Source organism: Rhizophagus irregularis, chromosome 26 (genome assembly GCF_026210795.1).
Source record: "Rhizophagus irregularis chromosome 26, complete sequence".
Lineage (NCBI taxonomy): Eukaryota > Fungi > Glomeromycota > Glomeromycetes > Glomerales > Glomeraceae > Rhizophagus > Rhizophagus irregularis.
The window spans coordinates 1235421-1253282 of NC_089454.1; the positions used below are offsets into that span (position 1 = coordinate 1235421).

Here is a 17862-nt window from a genome sequence, read left to right on the forward strand (position 1 = left end):
TAATTTGATTAGTATATTATATTATTAGTATAAATGTATTTGTAACAGCCTGTTATATATTTTATTTGTAACATTCTTTTTTTTATTTTTTTTAATAATAAATTTAGTATGTATTTTACAAATAAAATTTTTATATGCAAAATTTAATTTGGAAAACTTTTACTTAATATACTGCTTCTTTATCAGTTAAGAAAAAAAGACCTGTTGAAATTCATAATTATCCTAAAGAATCTATTATTCAATATTCTGATTCTAAACAAAGCTATACTTATAATATTATTAAAGAAGAAACTTATTTACCTGCTGCTTATCTCAAATATACAAAAGGTCAAAAAGGATTTTGAATACCTGATAATTATGAAGTTAAAATTAGTTTGAAAACAAAACAAGTAATCAAATGTATTAGAGATTAGAACTGGTTATAAATTCAATATATGAAATTGAGTTTAACTGAAAATATAACCGGTTAGTTAATTTAAAACTGAACTTATTTATAGTCACATGCTATAGAAATAATATAACTGGTTTTTAGAAATAAAACCGGTTCTAATCTCTAAAATATATAATTAAATATATGGAAAAAAAATCTGGTCTACCAGTTACGAAGCAACACAAAAAAAATATTTATGCATTTGCAGTTTTGCACGTGATAACGTTGGCATTGGGTATACTATGAAGATAAATTTCAAAATCATATAAAGTTAGAAAAATCAAGCTTAAATGTAGCATGTTTATATACTAAAGTATGTAATTATTTATTAATAAATCATAATTAGTAAGTATTTTATTAATGCAAAAAATAATTTTTATAATTAGCTTTAAATTTTAAAACTAAAACACATTATTCCAGTTCACTTTTTTGGTTTTCATTTAAAAAGGACCCCAGAAAATACTTATATATGTGAGGTACCAAGGTGCTTAGCTAACATAGAAAAATTTTATAATGTAAGAATTTTATAATGCTTAATTTTGAGAAAATTTTATACTATGTAAAATAATTAAATTGCATATTTTTGGTATTATTTTAAAATATTAAGAGTTTTTAGTTGCTTATTTTCATATTTATAGAACTTTTTAAAATATTATATATTGAATTTATCCCTTAAACTGTAAGCAATTGCGGGCAAATTTGCCCGCAATTTTACTACAAATTCAGCTCTCATCTATTTTTAGAAATAATTAAGCTATTTTGACAAATTTTTTTTCCCGATTAGATCAACATATAGATCACGTGATTACAATCATTAATTTACCGATCATATATTAAAAAATTAAAGATTACTCATTGATCAAATAATTGCACTTTTAAAAACAACCGCGAAATTAAAAAAAATTCTCTTTAAATTTGGCGATCTCATTGGGATTTGATCGTAGCTATCCAAAACCTTAATAAAATATTTAGAATTTATTATGATGAACAACATTTATTAATCGAGTTTTTTAACTTTAGGTACAAGATTTTGACTTTACATAGTACTTAAAAAAAAAGAACAATTTTCGTAAAATTTATGATAAAAGTGCAAAATAAATTTTTATAAAATAAAATGATTTAAATTATGAAAGCTTTATATTTATTTTAATTATTATCATCTTTTTGAGTATGATAATCTTTAAAACAACTTCTATTCTTATTACAGCATAAAGCTACACTGCATTTTATACAATATATTTGAGATTGAGGAGGATCTCTTTCTGCTTTTTTCTGAACTTTTTTTGTCAAATATTTACACCATATACAACTACTTCTTGCTTCTCTCCACTCTGGAAAATGACCACCTGGTGATAACCTTTCCAAAGGAAGTTCAAAATTTGATGTAACATATTGGTACCTTTTAGATGGTTCAATTTGAATATGTTCAAATTTATTTGTTAACTCATCAATATAGCTTCGTGTATGTTGCTTTTCTTCCTCCTCCAATCCTTCTTTAATTAAATCCCAAACTAATTGTAATCTAAATTCCTTATGTTCAATATTTTCACCACTTTTTTTTAATATTAAATATGAGTTAACAATTGCAGTATCTAATAACCAAAAAAATAATGGTATCCAGGTTCTTCTTACAGATAATTGAGTATTGTAATAACCTCGTAGTTGATCTGCAATATCGACACCTTCCATAAAATGGTTGTAATCATCTATTATTATGGGGATTGGTAAAGATTTTTTACTTGCTAGTTGCATTAGTACTTGTTTCTCGTGGCCGACGTCTTATTCTTTCAATTCGATTTTCATCTCCATTAATTTGATGAATAGTTGAAAGCATGGTCACTGGGCCATTATCCATCCATAAAACAGCTAATACATCGTCAACAACTACACCAGATAATCCCAGTAAGAAAATTCGCATACTGAAAATATACTGAAAATATACTGAAAATATACTGAATTTTAAGAATATTTAACTATATAATCATGTATATTATAAGTATAAATTAAATATAATTTTAGCATATTTTATGTAAGATATTTATATCCATAAATAATGCTTAAATTATGTTTAAATATACTGTATTTAATATGTAAAAAGCTCATAAAACACCCTTAAATTTTGCCTCTTTAAGTATATTTTCAGTGCAAATTTTATGTCATTAATTTCTACTTAATTTCAGGATAATTTTATTTCGTGTTATTATATATATTTAAGTATATTTAAAGCCCATTTTCAGTGTATTATAAATATGATTCAATTGTATTTTGCATATATTTTAATAATATTTCAATTAGAAATAACATATATTTTTAGTAGTTTTAAAGGTCAATTTAGTTCAAATAAAATAATATTTTATGTATCTTTTAATTAAAAATAGCATACATTTTTACTTGCATTAAAGATTATTTTAATTACATTTTTACATTTGATAATAATGATATTTTTAGTATATAAATACAATATCGATATGGTTTGATTATATTTCAATAATAATTCGTGTACATTTTAAAGGCTATGCTAATAACCAATGATACAAATAATTTCTATAGTAAAGTAAAATGTTTTAAATAAAGAATAAAATAAATAAAGAAAAGAAGATACAGTTAGGAAAACTTATTTTTCATACCCATTACACAATAACTCGAGACCCATTTAATTTAATGTACTTATTAAAGAGGGGAAAAAGTTATATTAGTAATTTAGTTATTTAATTTTAAATCCAATACAATAAAGTTTGATGCATACCTGTTTAATAAACATAATTTTTAAGTAAAAAATACTTATACACGTCTACAATTAACACCTCGACACGGACCTATTTAATTTAATGTACTTGTTAAAGAGGGGAAAAAGTTATATTAGTAATTTAGTTATTTAATTTTAAATCCAATACAATAAAGTTTGATGCATACCTGTTTAATAAACATAATTTTTAAGTAAAAAATACTTATACACGTCTACAATTAACACCTCGACACGGACCTATTTAATTTAATGTACTTGTTAAAGAGGGAAAAAAGGTATATTAGTAATTTAATTATTTAATTTTAAATCCAATACAATAAAGTTTGATGCATACCTGTTAATAAACATAATTTTTAAGTAAAAAAATACTTATACACGTCTACACTCTACAGTTAACACCTGACACGGCTACATTAAAATAGAAAAAATAAAAGAATCAGTTAATATTAATTTCGACAGTAACTAACTATTGGATAATTGATATTGTGGTGGAAAATTTATGTATTCATACCGTCTTTCCCTGTAATATAGTCAGCTTCTCTTCTAAGTAGGGTTAATTAAAACTTTCTAATTCCAGAAATTCAAGGTTTTGTATCTTGTATCCTTTATTCCTGGTAAAATATTTTTCGTCAGTAAGTTTATAAATAATATAGACTTATTACCAGAATAACATAGACTTGTTACCAATATTTTATCAGAAAAGAGAAAAGGTAAAATAAAAAAACAGTGAAATGTTTTGCTTATAATAGCTATTTCATCTATTTCATCATCGCTTATCCGTGTTTAACTATTTTTAGATACAAATAAAGTTAATGGGATAATCTTATTCGTGTTTAGCTATTTTTAGAAATTAATCAATATACAACAAATATTCTTAATTATCGGGTTTTTTACTAGAACATAAAAAGTTTTATTATAAGTGCGAACTGCTGCAAGAAATCAATGCCCAATATTTTCCCAATTAGAGTCATCAAATGCATTTTCTTTATCAATTATATAATATCTATTATCTATTTTAGCAAAACCTATACAATGATCTAAACATCTTACATCGATAAATTCTTTTGATCTGAATTGAGTAAAATGTTTACATCCATATTCATCTTCTACAATTTTTGATGTTAATTGTACATAGGCTAACATGTAAACCTGATGGTTTAATTCATGGACAAGATAATAATTTACGATTCCATATATATCTACAATAACGAGTTGAGGAGGCGCATTGGGTCTGTGGGCAAGTTTATCTATTGTGCGTCTTATCTAAAATATTTATAAATAAAATATAAAATCAAAATTAAATCAAAATTATATCAAAAAAATAGCAATGATAGTAATCAAAGATTATAAATTTTACCTGAGCACAATAATTATTTCTTGCAATTTTATTATTTCTTTTTATACAACAGCTACTAATATATTGTCCATCTGAAGTTCTTAATCTTCCATATCTTACACCATAATTATTAACCTCCTAAAAAACGAAATTATTTTGTTATTGTAATGATGAATTTAAAATTAAATAAAATAAAGCTTTATATTACCATTTCTAAATCATTACGATTTATATTGCTTGATCCTTCGTAAAATTTAATCAGATGTTTGTGTTCTTGGCTTAGCAGAGAATATTGAGTAGAAGGGGAATAAAATTCTTCGTCATACCCTTCAGTACTAAAGACCCGTTCCTTACTCCATTGTTTTAGCGGTTTTTCTTTGAAAATAGCTTTTGAGATAGAAAAAAATGGTAACATATAAAATTGCTGTAACAAAGTAAGCATATTTGCAAGGTTGCTATATGGCTTGATCTTTGATTTAATGAGTGGTTGTAATATACCACACACCCTTTCCATAGGAAACTGCCAATGGGTCCAACTAGGGCCACAATATTTAATAGAATCTGCTACATGTAAGAGGTAATGGAAACTTATCTTACATGCTGCTAAACGTTGGCCATTGTTCTGATAATACTCTCTAAAATAATTAATCATTATTTTAATTATTATACAATTATAAATTATAAGACAGAAATCATTACCTTTCATAATAATCTGAAAATTTTTTAAGCAAAATTTGTACATCATCAATTTGTTCTTCAGATATTTCAGGTTCTAAACAAAGCTTTACAGCCTTCACAAAGTTTGCCCATCCTTGAAGATGCCTATTATGTAACGAAAAGTAAAATTTACTTTTTGATTAGTTAAAAAAATTTAAAAATGTATTAATTTAACTTTTTACTTTTTATTAAAATACCTTTTATCCAGATACACCTTTAGTAATGGTAATGAAAATAAAATTATCCAATTTCTCCATTCTACCGCTTTGTAACCATTATGATATTTAAATATGTCACGTGGAGGGCGACCAATTTCAATAGGCATATCTTTTTTTACTTTTTCCATTTGTATGCCAATACTTTCCCACTGTGATTTTGATAACTCATAATCACTAGACAATAATAGATTGTTATAAAAAAATTTTCCACTCCAATGTGCATACATTGACGGTGCCACATTCTCGAAGAATAAATGCATTATATCTGTTGGGAAAGACCATGGAAATAATAATGTTTGTAATTTTAACAATTCACTGGACCCTTTAATTCCTGTATAGTAAAGTAATAATAATTAATACAGAGATGTAAGTATACTTTTACTTTTTTTCTCAAGAAAATCATACCTGTTTCTCTGATCATTTCATCTTTTCGATCTTTATTCGTTTCTTCTTCAATTAATTTTCCCATATTGATCGTGTCATCATGATTTCTTATATTGCAAAGAGCAGATGATGGATAGTATATGTGTTTATTTGATGGGTGACAAGTCCCTTTTATCATACAAAAACGACAACCTTTATACGAATTGTGTCCAGAGAGGTTTAAGCTTTTGCTTAACGCTGGAACATCCCCCGTCCATGTTAATAAATGTGCGCGTAAAATAAAAGGTTCATTTGTTCGTCCATCTATACATTGAACTCCTTCTATAATATTTAACAAAATAAAATTTCAATTATAGAAAAAATACATTTTTATTAGATATTAAAATTAGCTATACCTTCGAGTTCTTGTAATTCTTTTATAAGAGGGCATAAAAAAGAATTAAAATTCTTTGGCGAACGGGGACCTGGTATTATCATTGTTACCAGTAGATTTTCTTTTTTTACACGAATAGAAGGATGAAGATTATTATTTATTAATAAGATGACCCAACAATCATCGGTTCGTTGTTCAAAGATCTGATATCCATCACATGTCCCAGATAGTGCGATATCCCGTTCATCTTTAAAAAAACCCCTTTGTAATAAATCCTTATATAACCTATTGAAAGAAACATATTTTAATGGCCTTTTTTTTAAAAAAAATTTACTTTAGTAATTAAATTATACTCACAATCCATCAAAGATATCAGCATATATTTCCTCCTCTCCTTTGTTTTGGGAATAATTACTTCTATATTGTAATTCTTCGGCTCTTTCTTTATTCTTGTATTGAATTATTAGGCGTTCTTTTACCGAAAAAAAAAATGTTGTATTTACAGGTTTGCCATTATCATCAAATCTGTTTTCACCACAAATAGGGCAACTGGCTAAATTTTCATATGATGATGTAAATGCAATACAACTGTTTTTGCAAGTATCGTATCTATGAGGTTCAAAAGGAACTATGCTATTGATTTTTTTTTCAACTTATAGATTGTTAAATTAGAATTAACATTATCAAGTATTTTGTTGAATGCGATGTCAGATATTGAATGGAGTACTTTTGTATGTAAAAGACGTAAACCTTGAATCAATTCATCTAAAATAAATAAATATTATTATTCTATCAAAATTAAAATCAATAAACATAGTATTAACTGTACCATCGTTTATGTTTGTCATTTCAGATTCCTCAAATTCTTTATCATCATCTGTTAATTCATCATTCTCTTCAGAAATATATGCACTTGTTTGTGAACAATCACTTTCAGTTTCTATGTCTCCTTTATCATCTTCTTCATCACAATCTTTATTATCAAGACTTTGCCTATCACTATTCTTATCGTAATCTTCGTTATTAGGAATTGGATTACCATTATTATAATCTTCGTTGTCAAGAAATGGCTCATCGCTATCGTCATCATCATAATCTTCTGATCTGCAATTAACATGATTTTGATGATTATTAAAGTATTATTATAACAATAATGTTTAATAAAAGTAAAATTTACTTTTTTTTATAAAACAATTAATTAATTACCTTTTTGGTATGTCTTTTAAAATTACAGGAACATGATCGTTATTTGAAACATTGCTTTCTGAACTTGTATCTGATTTATCCGATTCATCGTCTTCGAACTTTCTTTTTTCAGCTGCGTTACAACTTGAAATTGATTCACTATCGCTTTTTGTTTCTGATCCGCTTTCTGCTTCAGATTCATTAATTTTTTCAATATTTGCTTTTTCTCTTTTTTGATGTTTTTTAAAAGTTTTTCTAGTAGACAACCACTTTCCGTTACCATCTTTAGAATTTATTTTACAAATACGACAAGAACAAAGAAATGGCATTTTGAAACGTGATAGAATTTATGTAACGATCTATTTTTATAAACAATCACATAGTTTGTATTACATGATTGTATTAAATTTACGCATTAAAGTTAGAGGTTGTGTTACAAGATTGTGTATCGTTATTAGAGATGATATAATAATGACAATATTCGTAATAATTATACTGATTGTATTATGAGCAATGGTTCACACAAAGCCATACTAATTGTTCAAAGCCTATTATGAGCAACGGTTCATATAAAAGCCATAATAATTGTTCAAAGCCTATTATGAGCAACGGTTCATACAAAGCCATACTAATTGTATTAAGAGATTGTGTTATGAGCAACGCTCGTACTGATGACCGATAAATTGAATCATTATATTTTATGTATTATTATCAATGAAGTTAATTTAACCGTGTTAATACTGACAAGAATGTAGTCCTAATACTTGTAATAATCTTTCATTAATAATTTCATAATATAATTTTCATGATATTTTTTTCTTTATGACACCAACACTACAGTGAAATGCAAAAGTTATATTTAAAGGTAACTCCCTCTCACCAATTGTTCGCAAGGCTCTCAATCAGTCAGAACCTAAAATAAAGTTATATCGGTTATTAGACATGTTTGATACTGGTCTCCTTAGTGTCCTCGAGCTGGGCTTTGATGCATAAACGAGTCGTAATATATTATTCACAGGGGTAATGAGTCAGTTTTTGGAGAGGCACTTTGTCAGACCATCAGGACAGAAAATCAGAAAATGGTGTCGAACAACTATAAATGGTATTTCGCGATCAATAAAAAATAAAAATAAACAACGCGTCAGTCGCGTCACGTTTAAGTATAAAGTATAAATACATGCTATCTTTAGTGATTCTTCATTTCTTTACGCATTTTTTTAAAAAAAATTTAAGAAAATGGAACAAACACCCGAAACTGAGGTATAAGAGTAAAAATATAAAAATATTTTTAATAATCTATAATCAAAAATTCTTACTTTATTACTATATTATAGCTCAGGCCCATATATAAGCCTACGTCTAAATATAATTTACAAGATGCGTTAGGATTAAAAAATGAAAAGCAACGCTGGCTTGCTTATTTGGTAACTATTTATTAATTTTTAATAAAAGATAAAAATTGTTTTTTAATAGTAAATTTTTGTAATAGGAGATAATGCGAGAATGTCTCTACGAAAAGAATGTAGATTTTACCGCCGATTATAGGAGTCAAAAGCATACAATAACTGCACAAATAGTTCGTTCTGTAAATATTAAATTTTAATTTTCGTCATTTCTTTTTTTTTTGAAGTATACTAAAAATTATTATATTATAGTTTAAAAAAAAGGCTCCTGACTTCCCTATAACCGCAGCCGATTGGGCTGTAAAGGAGATGCTTGTTAGTACTATACAAAATAAACGTAAGTTAATAATAACTTTATTTATACCTAGTTGGTTTATAGTAGAAATTAATTATTTCATTTTATTTATAATAGGCTATTATCTGAAAAAAAAAAATGAATTAGAAAATAATTTAAGAGTTCCACCACAAAATTCTCCAGCATTACAGGACCGTCCTCCACCATCTCCTCAAGCACAACAAGATCCTCCTTCTCCAGTTGAGCCTTCTGATGAACAAGTTCAGATCCGGCCTCCAGTTGAGCCTTCTGATGAACAAGTTCAGATCCGGCCTCCAGAACCACGTACTGATGAACAAGTTCAGGTCCGGCCTCCAGAACCACGTACTAATGAAAAAGTTCAAAGTGATCCTCCAAAAAGGGTCCGGAAACAACGTGTAAATGACAAAGAAAATCAAAATAATGTCCCCAAAAAAAGAGGAAGAAAAGCAAAATCAAGTAAATAAATAAACTTGATCTCGGAGATGACAATTTCTTCGTTCTTGTATAAAACGAATCATACATAGTTTTGACTTAATTAGTTCAATAAATCTTGTTATGATAAACTATTGGTTAATTCATCTTCTCATACACTATATCAGTATTCGGCATTTCATTCGAATTAAATTAAAAATTTGAAGACGTTTAGATTACCTCCGCATAAATAATTTGAATTGTGTAACGCGTAATTTGTCCACGCCTCATTACGCAATGTTTAATTGTTCTAATCATTAATAAATAATCTACACACTATAAATTACTTTGATAAGAAATTTTACACATTTAATCTTTTTTGTTCTAAAAAATCGCTTAAATCTTATAAATACCTTTCCCTTCAATTATGATAACTTACAAATGAAGATGGTTCACAAAAGAAGTCAAAATAAATTACAAGAACGAAAAAATAAATCCTTTTCGAATAATAAAAGAAAAAGAGATAAGGTGAGTGAACACTTGAGAACCGCCTAGAGTGGTTACTAGGTTCGCCCGTAGTTTTTCAGATCTTTTAGATAGCTTTTTTTATTTTTTTTCTTCTATTTTTTATTTTTTTATTTTTTTATTTTTTTTTGGAGGGTTTAATAAAAGATGGAGTATATAATTGTATTCGGTTGTTATCTGGTTTCTAATTAAAAAATTGGTTTAGGTCAACTCTTTAAACGAAACAATTGAAAATAAAGATAAAGGTAATTATAAATTATTATTGTATAAATAATATATATCAATTACTAACATTTATTTAGAAATTACACAATTAAAACGGCAAAAAACATTTGCCGTTGAATTATATCAACAAAAGTTAAACCAAATAATAGAAATAGAAAATAAATTAGAAAATGAAACTATTAAATTGCAAATGTATAGAAAATGAATAATTTTGTTAATAAATTATATGTTATTATAATTCAGTTCTCCCAACTATTCTGTTCCCCAAAGAACTACGTGAAAAATTTTTTTTTTCATGGGAGAAAAAAATGATATGTTCCCATATGAAATAAAAATGATATATCTTCCCATACGAAACAAGTTTTGTGAGAAAAAAAATCATTTTTTCACGAGAAAAGGAGTTTGTCAAACAATCCTGTTACATTGAAGATCTGCTACTTTTACGTAATTACTAATAGCTCATATTTAATATTTGTATAATTTATAAAATAAAATACGAATACTGACAAAAAGTAAATTTTACTTTCAGTTAACAACCAGATCGGCATACTGTACTATTCCGATTAAAGTTTCTAGCACGTTGTTTGTAATTAATTTTGTACTTTTCTTTGTCCCCATTTTTCCCATTTCACAAAAAATCTTATCGTTCTCGTGTATTTGCTAAAATCCTTCTTTTTGAAACATGTATTTTCTCACGCATTTTTTCCTATATATACAATCCAATTACGTAAAAATTATTTTAAGTTTTCGTAACGTCTAAAACTGTGGTACTCTCTTTAGGTAAGTCTGCGCTTAACCGGTTGGCTGCTTGGATGGTTTTAGCCTGCCGAGATAGTTTTAATGATAGGAATAACTTTTAATTTATATAATAGATTCACGATGGTCAGACACCGCTCTCAACGTTCGAAGGAAAAACGAATTGCTCGCATTAAGAGCAAGAGAGGAAGTGCTCGTCAGGTAGTTGCAGGTGGGTTCCTCTCTATGATATCCTGGGGGCTTAGATTGTTCTAAAGAGGGCTTGTGGACGTTTGTCCTGAAATGATCCTGTGGACGTCTTTGGATTGTTCTAAAGGTGACTTGTGGACGTCTGTTCTAAAACGAATCTGTGGACGTCTAAGCGGTATCGGTGTCAACCTAAGATGGAGAAACCCGCTTGGTCGAGCTGCGCATAGATCAAGTTAACCAATTTTTTTCCCCCATTAGATTACATAAAGGAATTGGAAAAAAAGGTGCAGGAACTTCAAGAGCAAGTGAATGGTATGGATCGGGCTTACAGAGATGACCAGAGAGAATTGCTGCGTGTACATAATGAATTAAAGAAGGCAGAGAGGAAGTAAGTAATCAACTTTTTTGCTAATAAGGTTCCTTAAATTAATATAATTTTTCACTTTTATTTTATTAGGATTACTCGTTTAGAAGGGGAGGAAAGGGATGAAGAAGGCCAAGAAAGAAGACAAAGAAGGGGACAGGGACGAGGGAAAAGGGGAAAATAAATTTTTGTATAATGTTATTTATATTCCTAATATATTTTTTCATCTATATGTTAATAAATATTAATAATATAATATGTTACAAATTGTTTATTATCGTTGTTGTAAGTTGTAAATATTGACGTGCTTGGTAAACTAGTTTTAAGAATGAAGGATAAAATCTAGCGCAAGAGTAGTGACAATACAAAGTGCAATAAAATTACAGGTATTGCGAATAAAATGACTAAAGAGCCAAAAGACAGAATGAAAAAAAGAAAGATATAAATGAATGTAAACGAAAATGATGCAGACCTAACCTGACGTTATACATTATATGTTATACTGTACGAACACTGTTGTGATATTAAAGTCAATCAGCAAATATATATATATATTTCAAATAAATCTTAATAAAAAAATCGACGTGTAACTGAATGATAAATTTTCTTTACCTGAAGATTTTTTTAGGTCTCTCGGTTCGTAAGACGAAAACGTCTAACGTAATGATTCCAATTTATGATCGCATTGCACATTGCGCAAGTTTAATAACCCACCTATTATTTTTTTTATTTATTTATTATATATCTAATAATTATTTTTACAAGAGAAAAAAAATTTTTTGTCAATCCTAACTGTTACATTCTGCTACCATCAAAATTGTCATTTTTTTTTAGTGAGAAAATTTTTTATTTGCGAAAAAAAATACCGAATGGGAGAAATGTGGATGTTGCACAGAGTTTAATGTGTCACGCTAAGGTGGTGGAACATCATTATTATAACACAATTAAATCTTACCCATTTTTGGTTCATCAAATCCCACTTTGCCATTAAAGTATAAATACACCGCTTCCATTAAAAGATGTAAAGATGTAATTCAATATCGAATTACATATTACGATTAATATGTCGCAGCAAAAAAGCCATGAAATAGAATTACATATTACGATTAATAAATTTATCAAAAAAAAAATTAAAAATTCATTTTTTGGTTTTTCTTCTTTCTCTAATTCTCTTCTTTTTTTAAAAAAATACTGAATTCTTTCTACCACCTTTATCGCAATTTTAAAACATGGACTCTTTAAGATCAGTAAAAATACCAATTATCCAGCTGCAAAAAAGTATTTTACCTTATAATTTTGATTCTGAAGAACAACCCGAAACAGAACAGCCTGCAACAGGTTTGCAAAGTTAATTATTTATTTTGTATCTAATTCTAATAAATCAATTAGGCAATTTCTATTTGTACACGGGGTGTTTAAACACGGGTCATATTAGTAGATTAAAAACGGCATTCAAAACCTCCTTTAATGCCTTAAGTAAACTTGCAGAGCAGGTGAAAATACATATATTTATCTGTAATATAATAAGAATAAAAAGTAAAAGAGTATAATGTCGGTAGCATTCAATTTCAAATTAAAAAACAAAAAATTAGTCTATTAAAAATTATATTTATATGACCCGTGTGCAAACACCCCGTGTAAACTTAGAAATTTTCAATCAATTAATATCTACTTCAATTTTGAATCAATATTTCATAATTGGATATATTTAAAGATAAACAAGAACCATTGGTCCTAATAATTTCTCCAAGTGTTACAAGTGACGATGGCTCTTCTGGTTCTCCCAGTGTCGGGGTTGGGGTTTCTGAAACTTTTAGTAATAATGGCACTAAAAAACCAAATATAAATAATGAATTTTTTGACAATGATGATAGGAATGAAGAACAGGATCATGGTCAAGGTTAGTTTTAAAATTAATATGATTTTGTAGGTTGTTTCGTCTTTTTCTTTTGTTATTTACAAAAAGTAAATTCTTTTTTTCTTATTTATATTTTATAGATGATCAAGTAAAAGTATTGGATACCAATACTGATGATGCTAACGAAGATTTTTGTAAGTTTCAATTTATATCTTATAATCTTAGTAATTTAGAGCAAACAGTAATATTTAAATTTATGTTTATTATTTTCTATTTATTGTAATGTATAAGGTTCAACCCAAAAAAATGATAAAAAAAGAACGAAAATTGGTAAATTTTCGCATTTTTTTTCTTACCTTGTTGATTAACAAAAGAGATACTTACTTTTTGTTATTTTAAATTATATTAGATACCTCGATGCGTAAAAGGGCTAAACCGGGTATTGTATAATTCACAGAAAGTAAACTCTGAAACTTGAATTTGAAATAATATATATATTTTTCTTTAGACGAAAAAATATTATTGGCCATTAATAAGATCGGAGGTCCCACAATAGATTCGTTATTATATTCATTGAGCAAATTGAAAAATACCGGAGTTAAAAGTGTAACAATGAACTTGGTTAATAATAATATACGACTTATGGATTCCACAGGAACATTAGTGATAAAGCCAAATCACGTTAACTCCGATGATATAACAATTAATGCCAGTTTTCCTCATTATGATTATAATCAAGCCTCGGATCTCAGCTTCGAGGCAAATATTATCGAATTAAAGAAATTCAAAGAATTGGATATGGCAAGTATAAGATTGGCGGAAGATTTGCATAAGCTGCTAGGTTATATTGGTAAATTGCCAAATAATCCACCTATACGTGATAGGTCAATCTTCAGTAAAAAAGAAGAGTATAGAGAAGCCCTCATTAGTCATTTGGAAAAGATTAATTCAACACAAGATTTTCAATTATTTCGTGGTACTCAACGTATTAATTTGATTTCTGATGACAATCAAAAAAGTTGCAGTTCTTTTAAAATTTTACCAATTCGTGTGCAAGAAAAGACTTCATCACTTACTGAATTATCCGATGAATTCAAGAAGATTGCAAAAGATTTATCGGAGGATATATTTTTATCCGTAATGGGAGAAGCAAATGAGCAAGGAAATAAAGAAATGGCCAGACGCAAGGAACTAAGGTTCCATGTCGGGTTTTTTAAGTCATACATACAATTACAGGCTTTTTGTGAGATAAACTTAAACAGAAAACAATCAGAGACGACAAAATCTCAAGCAAAAATATTAATTGCTCAATTTTACCCCTTAATTTCTTTACCGAATTTGGAATTGATGCTTCAGAGAGCACCACGTATATACAGGTTACTAGAAGTAGCCAATTTTGATTGGCGACTTTTAGATTCTTTCGAAGAATTAAGCGCATGTTTTTTTAAGAGTGGAGTAAAGACGGCAATTAACTTTGAAATATGGATCAATTTGGTCCGTACAGGCAAGCTGATTAGTTATGACGAAGAATTAAAAACTCAAGAAAGAAATAGGGAAAACAAGAGGATTAAAATTGAAATTATTAAGGAATATTTTGATATTTCAGGGGTTAATTTTGACGAGATGGTTGGTAATGAGTAGGTATTTATAAATTAACATTATAAGTAATTTAGTAATTTTACATGAATAAAAGGCTAAATAATATGCAATCTTTTATTGTTTGCGCATTCTAACATTTGCTAAATAAACTTGCTATAATTGCTATCGTTTACTATCATAAATAAATAAATAAATAAATCAATTTGTGGCTTAGCCTATTTTTACATGAAAAAAACTCCGATATGTTATTTATGTATACGTTTTTATGTATTTATTTAAAAACGTTTTTTTTTTAATACATTTATTATTTACATCAATTTGTTGTTAATGGTTTGGAACATTGTTCCAGTTGGTTCGATATTTTGTTAAACGCTTCATCAGATATAGAATGGAGTACTTTTACATGTAAAAGACGTAGTCCTTGAATTAATTTATCTAAAAAATTAAATGTTAATTAATGATCTAGTTTAAAATTTTAAATTTATAATATTAAACATACCGTCCCATATTTTATTCTCTTTTTCTGCTGTTATTTCAAATTCCTCAAAACCATCATACTCTTCAGAAGTACCACTTTCTGTCTCTGAATTATCATTATCATAATTATCAATGATCTTAAAAGGTCCATAATCATAATCATCAAGAATTTGATCATCGCTAAAATAATTGTAATTATTAGGAAAATGTAAGTTATATTTTTTATTATAAATAATCGATCAATTACCTTTTAGATGTATCTTCTAACACTGAAGGAAATGGAACATCAAAGCTTTGATTATTACTGTCACTAAAGTCATATTATAACAACAATTAGTAAATTAGTAAAAGTAATTTTTACTTTTAGCAATGACAGTACGATATATTAGCTAATATTTTAGGAGGTATAATGATAATTTTAATTATTCGTAGATAAAGTAAAAAAATTGACTATGCTGATTTTAAATAAGGGCAATTTTAACAAATAAGGGAAGGTTTTCACTTTGACAATCTCAATTTAGTGTAGCGAGAGGTCCCTGACAATAGGAGAAATAATGGTAAGACAACAGTAAAACAAAAATTTTAAAAAACTTTCGTCCATTGATGAAACTTACCGAAAGTTCATCATTCCAAAAATATGCTTTTCTTTCATATTTAACGCTATACAACTGTTTTTGCAAGTATCATATTTTTGCGGTTTAAAAGGAATTATGTTATTGATTTTTTTTTCAACTTATAAATTGTTAAATTAGAATTAATATTATCGAGTATTTTGTTAAATGCAATATCGGATATCGAATGAAGTACTTTTGTATGTAAAAGGCGTAAGCCTTTGATCAATTCGTCTAAAATAAATAAAAAAAGTAATTAAAAATTGTAATCACAATTATCGATGTAATATTAAATATATACCATCGTTTATGTCTTCTATGTCATTAAATTAATTGTCCATTTCTGTAAATTCATCATTCTCTTCAGAAACATCACTTTCAGTTTCCATATCTTCTACTTTATCATTTTCATCATTATCAAGACTTGGATTATCATCACAATCATAATCTTGATTTGGATTGTTATTATTACCATTATCTTCATCAAGACTTGAATTATCATTATCACCATTATAATTTTCGTTATAATTGTTATAATCTTGACTTGGATTGTCATTGTCACCATTATAATCTTCTTGACTTGGATTATTATTATCGTCTTCATTATCAAGACTACTTTGATGAATAATATAATTAGCAAAAAGTAAAATTTACTTTTTGTTATAATTTCATTAATTACCTCTCATTATCTGAAAGACTATTCACCGAATTTATATCCGATTTATCTAATTCATCAAACTTTCTTTTTTCAGCTACATTATAACTTGAAATTGATTCACTACTGCTTTCTGTTTCTGATTCATTAATTTTTTCAATACATGCTTTTTCTTTTTCTTGATGTTTTTTAAAAGTTTTTTTGGTAGACAACCACTTTCCACCACCAGGATTTATTTTACAGGTACGGCAAGAGCAAAAATATTGCATTATTATAAGAGCTGTAAATTAGAAGTTTTTTTTTTCACATCACATTATGTAACGATATCTTAAATCTATATAATTAAAAAAAAGATTGTGAGACATGTAAACGTTTAGATTACCTCGTATTTGTACTAATCCTAATAAGTAAAATAGATCACTAATGTATTTATTATTTTGAGACAAATTTTTTTGTGACGAATCGCTAAACAATTGTAACATTCACACGATTCATTAATATTTGCATAAATTATATATAACATTACTCTATTTATCTTTTATATGATAATGACAATAAAAACCTAGACCTATTCACATGACAAATAAGGCATAATTACTTTCTTAGTTTATGATAATAACAGTAAAAAACTAGACCTATTCACATTGCAAATAAGGCATATCATTACTTTCTTAATTTGATGGCCAGCTTCCATTCCCGGACAGGGCTGCGCTAGTATCATCTGAAAAAAAAATTTTTTATTTTGGGGTACACATGCTAATGATCTTATGCACCCTGTTTTCATCACAAATAAATACACAATTGTTTTAACTTTTTAACTAGCGTGTAAATATTTTTATTATTTTTGAAAAAAGAGTAAAATGAGTGGTGAGTTTTTTTGTATAAAGGGTTTTAACCTTCTTTGATAAGGTTTTTTATATTGCTCTTTTTCATTTATGTCGCTGTTGCCTTTTTAATAAAGGTTTTTAACCTTCGTTGATAAGGTTTTTTATGTTGCCTTTTTTGATAAAGGTTTTTTATGCCGCCTTTTTTGATAAAGGTTTTTATGTCGCGTTTTCTTTTTATGTTGCCTTTTTTTGATAAA

The 17862-nt window shown here is 27.3% G+C and overlaps 6 protein-coding genes across 6 annotated transcripts; 3 read left to right on the forward strand and 3 right to left on the reverse strand.

Annotated features, from left to right (window-relative positions):
* Nucleotides 1-1576: 1576 nt before the first annotated feature.
* On the reverse strand, nucleotides 1577-2348 carry OCT59_017439 (uncharacterized protein; the record flags this gene model as incomplete). The annotated part of the gene is made up of 2 exons (XM_066137486.1): nucleotides 1577-1982; nucleotides 2170-2348. 2 exons carry the CDS (start codon nucleotides 2346-2348, stop codon nucleotides 1577-1579), a joined length of 585 nt encoding a protein of 194 aa, XP_066004066.1.
* A 6277-nt stretch (nucleotides 2349-8625) lies between these two features.
* Nucleotides 8626-9572, forward strand: OCT59_017440 (uncharacterized protein; the record flags this gene model as incomplete). Its single annotated transcript, XM_066137487.1, has 5 exons — nucleotides 8626-8649; nucleotides 8724-8813; nucleotides 8879-8974; nucleotides 9045-9129; nucleotides 9205-9572. The coding sequence occupies 5 exons, from the start codon at nucleotides 8626-8628 to the stop codon at nucleotides 9570-9572; spliced, it is 663 nt and encodes a 220-aa protein (XP_066004067.1).
* A 388-nt stretch (nucleotides 9573-9960) lies between these two features.
* OCT59_017441 (uncharacterized protein) lies at nucleotides 9961-11762 on the forward strand (the record flags this gene model as incomplete). The annotated part of the gene is made up of 9 exons (XM_066137488.1): nucleotides 9961-10047; nucleotides 10250-10289; nucleotides 10347-10461; nucleotides 10631-10713; nucleotides 11014-11049; nucleotides 11142-11170; nucleotides 11227-11236; nucleotides 11473-11602; nucleotides 11672-11762. The coding sequence occupies 9 exons, from the start codon at nucleotides 9961-9963 to the stop codon at nucleotides 11760-11762; spliced, it is 621 nt and encodes a 206-aa protein (XP_066004068.1).
* A 1045-nt stretch (nucleotides 11763-12807) lies between these two features.
* Nucleotides 12808-15077, forward strand: OCT59_017442 (uncharacterized protein; the record flags this gene model as incomplete). The annotated part of the gene is made up of 6 exons (XM_066137489.1): nucleotides 12808-12916; nucleotides 13293-13478; nucleotides 13577-13630; nucleotides 13728-13766; nucleotides 13846-13875; nucleotides 13945-15077. The coding sequence occupies 6 exons, from the start codon at nucleotides 12808-12810 to the stop codon at nucleotides 15075-15077; spliced, it is 1551 nt and encodes a 516-aa protein (XP_066004069.1).
* A 271-nt stretch (nucleotides 15078-15348) lies between these two features.
* Nucleotides 15349-16113, reverse strand: OCT59_017443 (uncharacterized protein; the record flags this gene model as incomplete). The annotated part of the gene is made up of 5 exons (XM_066137490.1): nucleotides 15349-15470; nucleotides 15535-15692; nucleotides 15760-15822; nucleotides 16015-16048; nucleotides 16104-16113. The coding sequence occupies 5 exons, from the start codon at nucleotides 16111-16113 to the stop codon at nucleotides 15349-15351; spliced, it is 387 nt and encodes a 128-aa protein (XP_066004070.1).
* Nucleotides 16114-16220: 107 nt separating this feature from the next.
* On the reverse strand, nucleotides 16221-17047 carry OCT59_017444 (uncharacterized protein; the record flags this gene model as incomplete). Its single annotated transcript, XM_066137491.1, has 5 exons — nucleotides 16221-16244; nucleotides 16320-16357; nucleotides 16425-16439; nucleotides 16500-16735; nucleotides 16803-17047. The coding sequence occupies 5 exons, from the start codon at nucleotides 17045-17047 to the stop codon at nucleotides 16221-16223; spliced, it is 558 nt and encodes a 185-aa protein (XP_066004071.1).
* Between the last annotated feature and the right edge of the window lie 815 nt (nucleotides 17048-17862).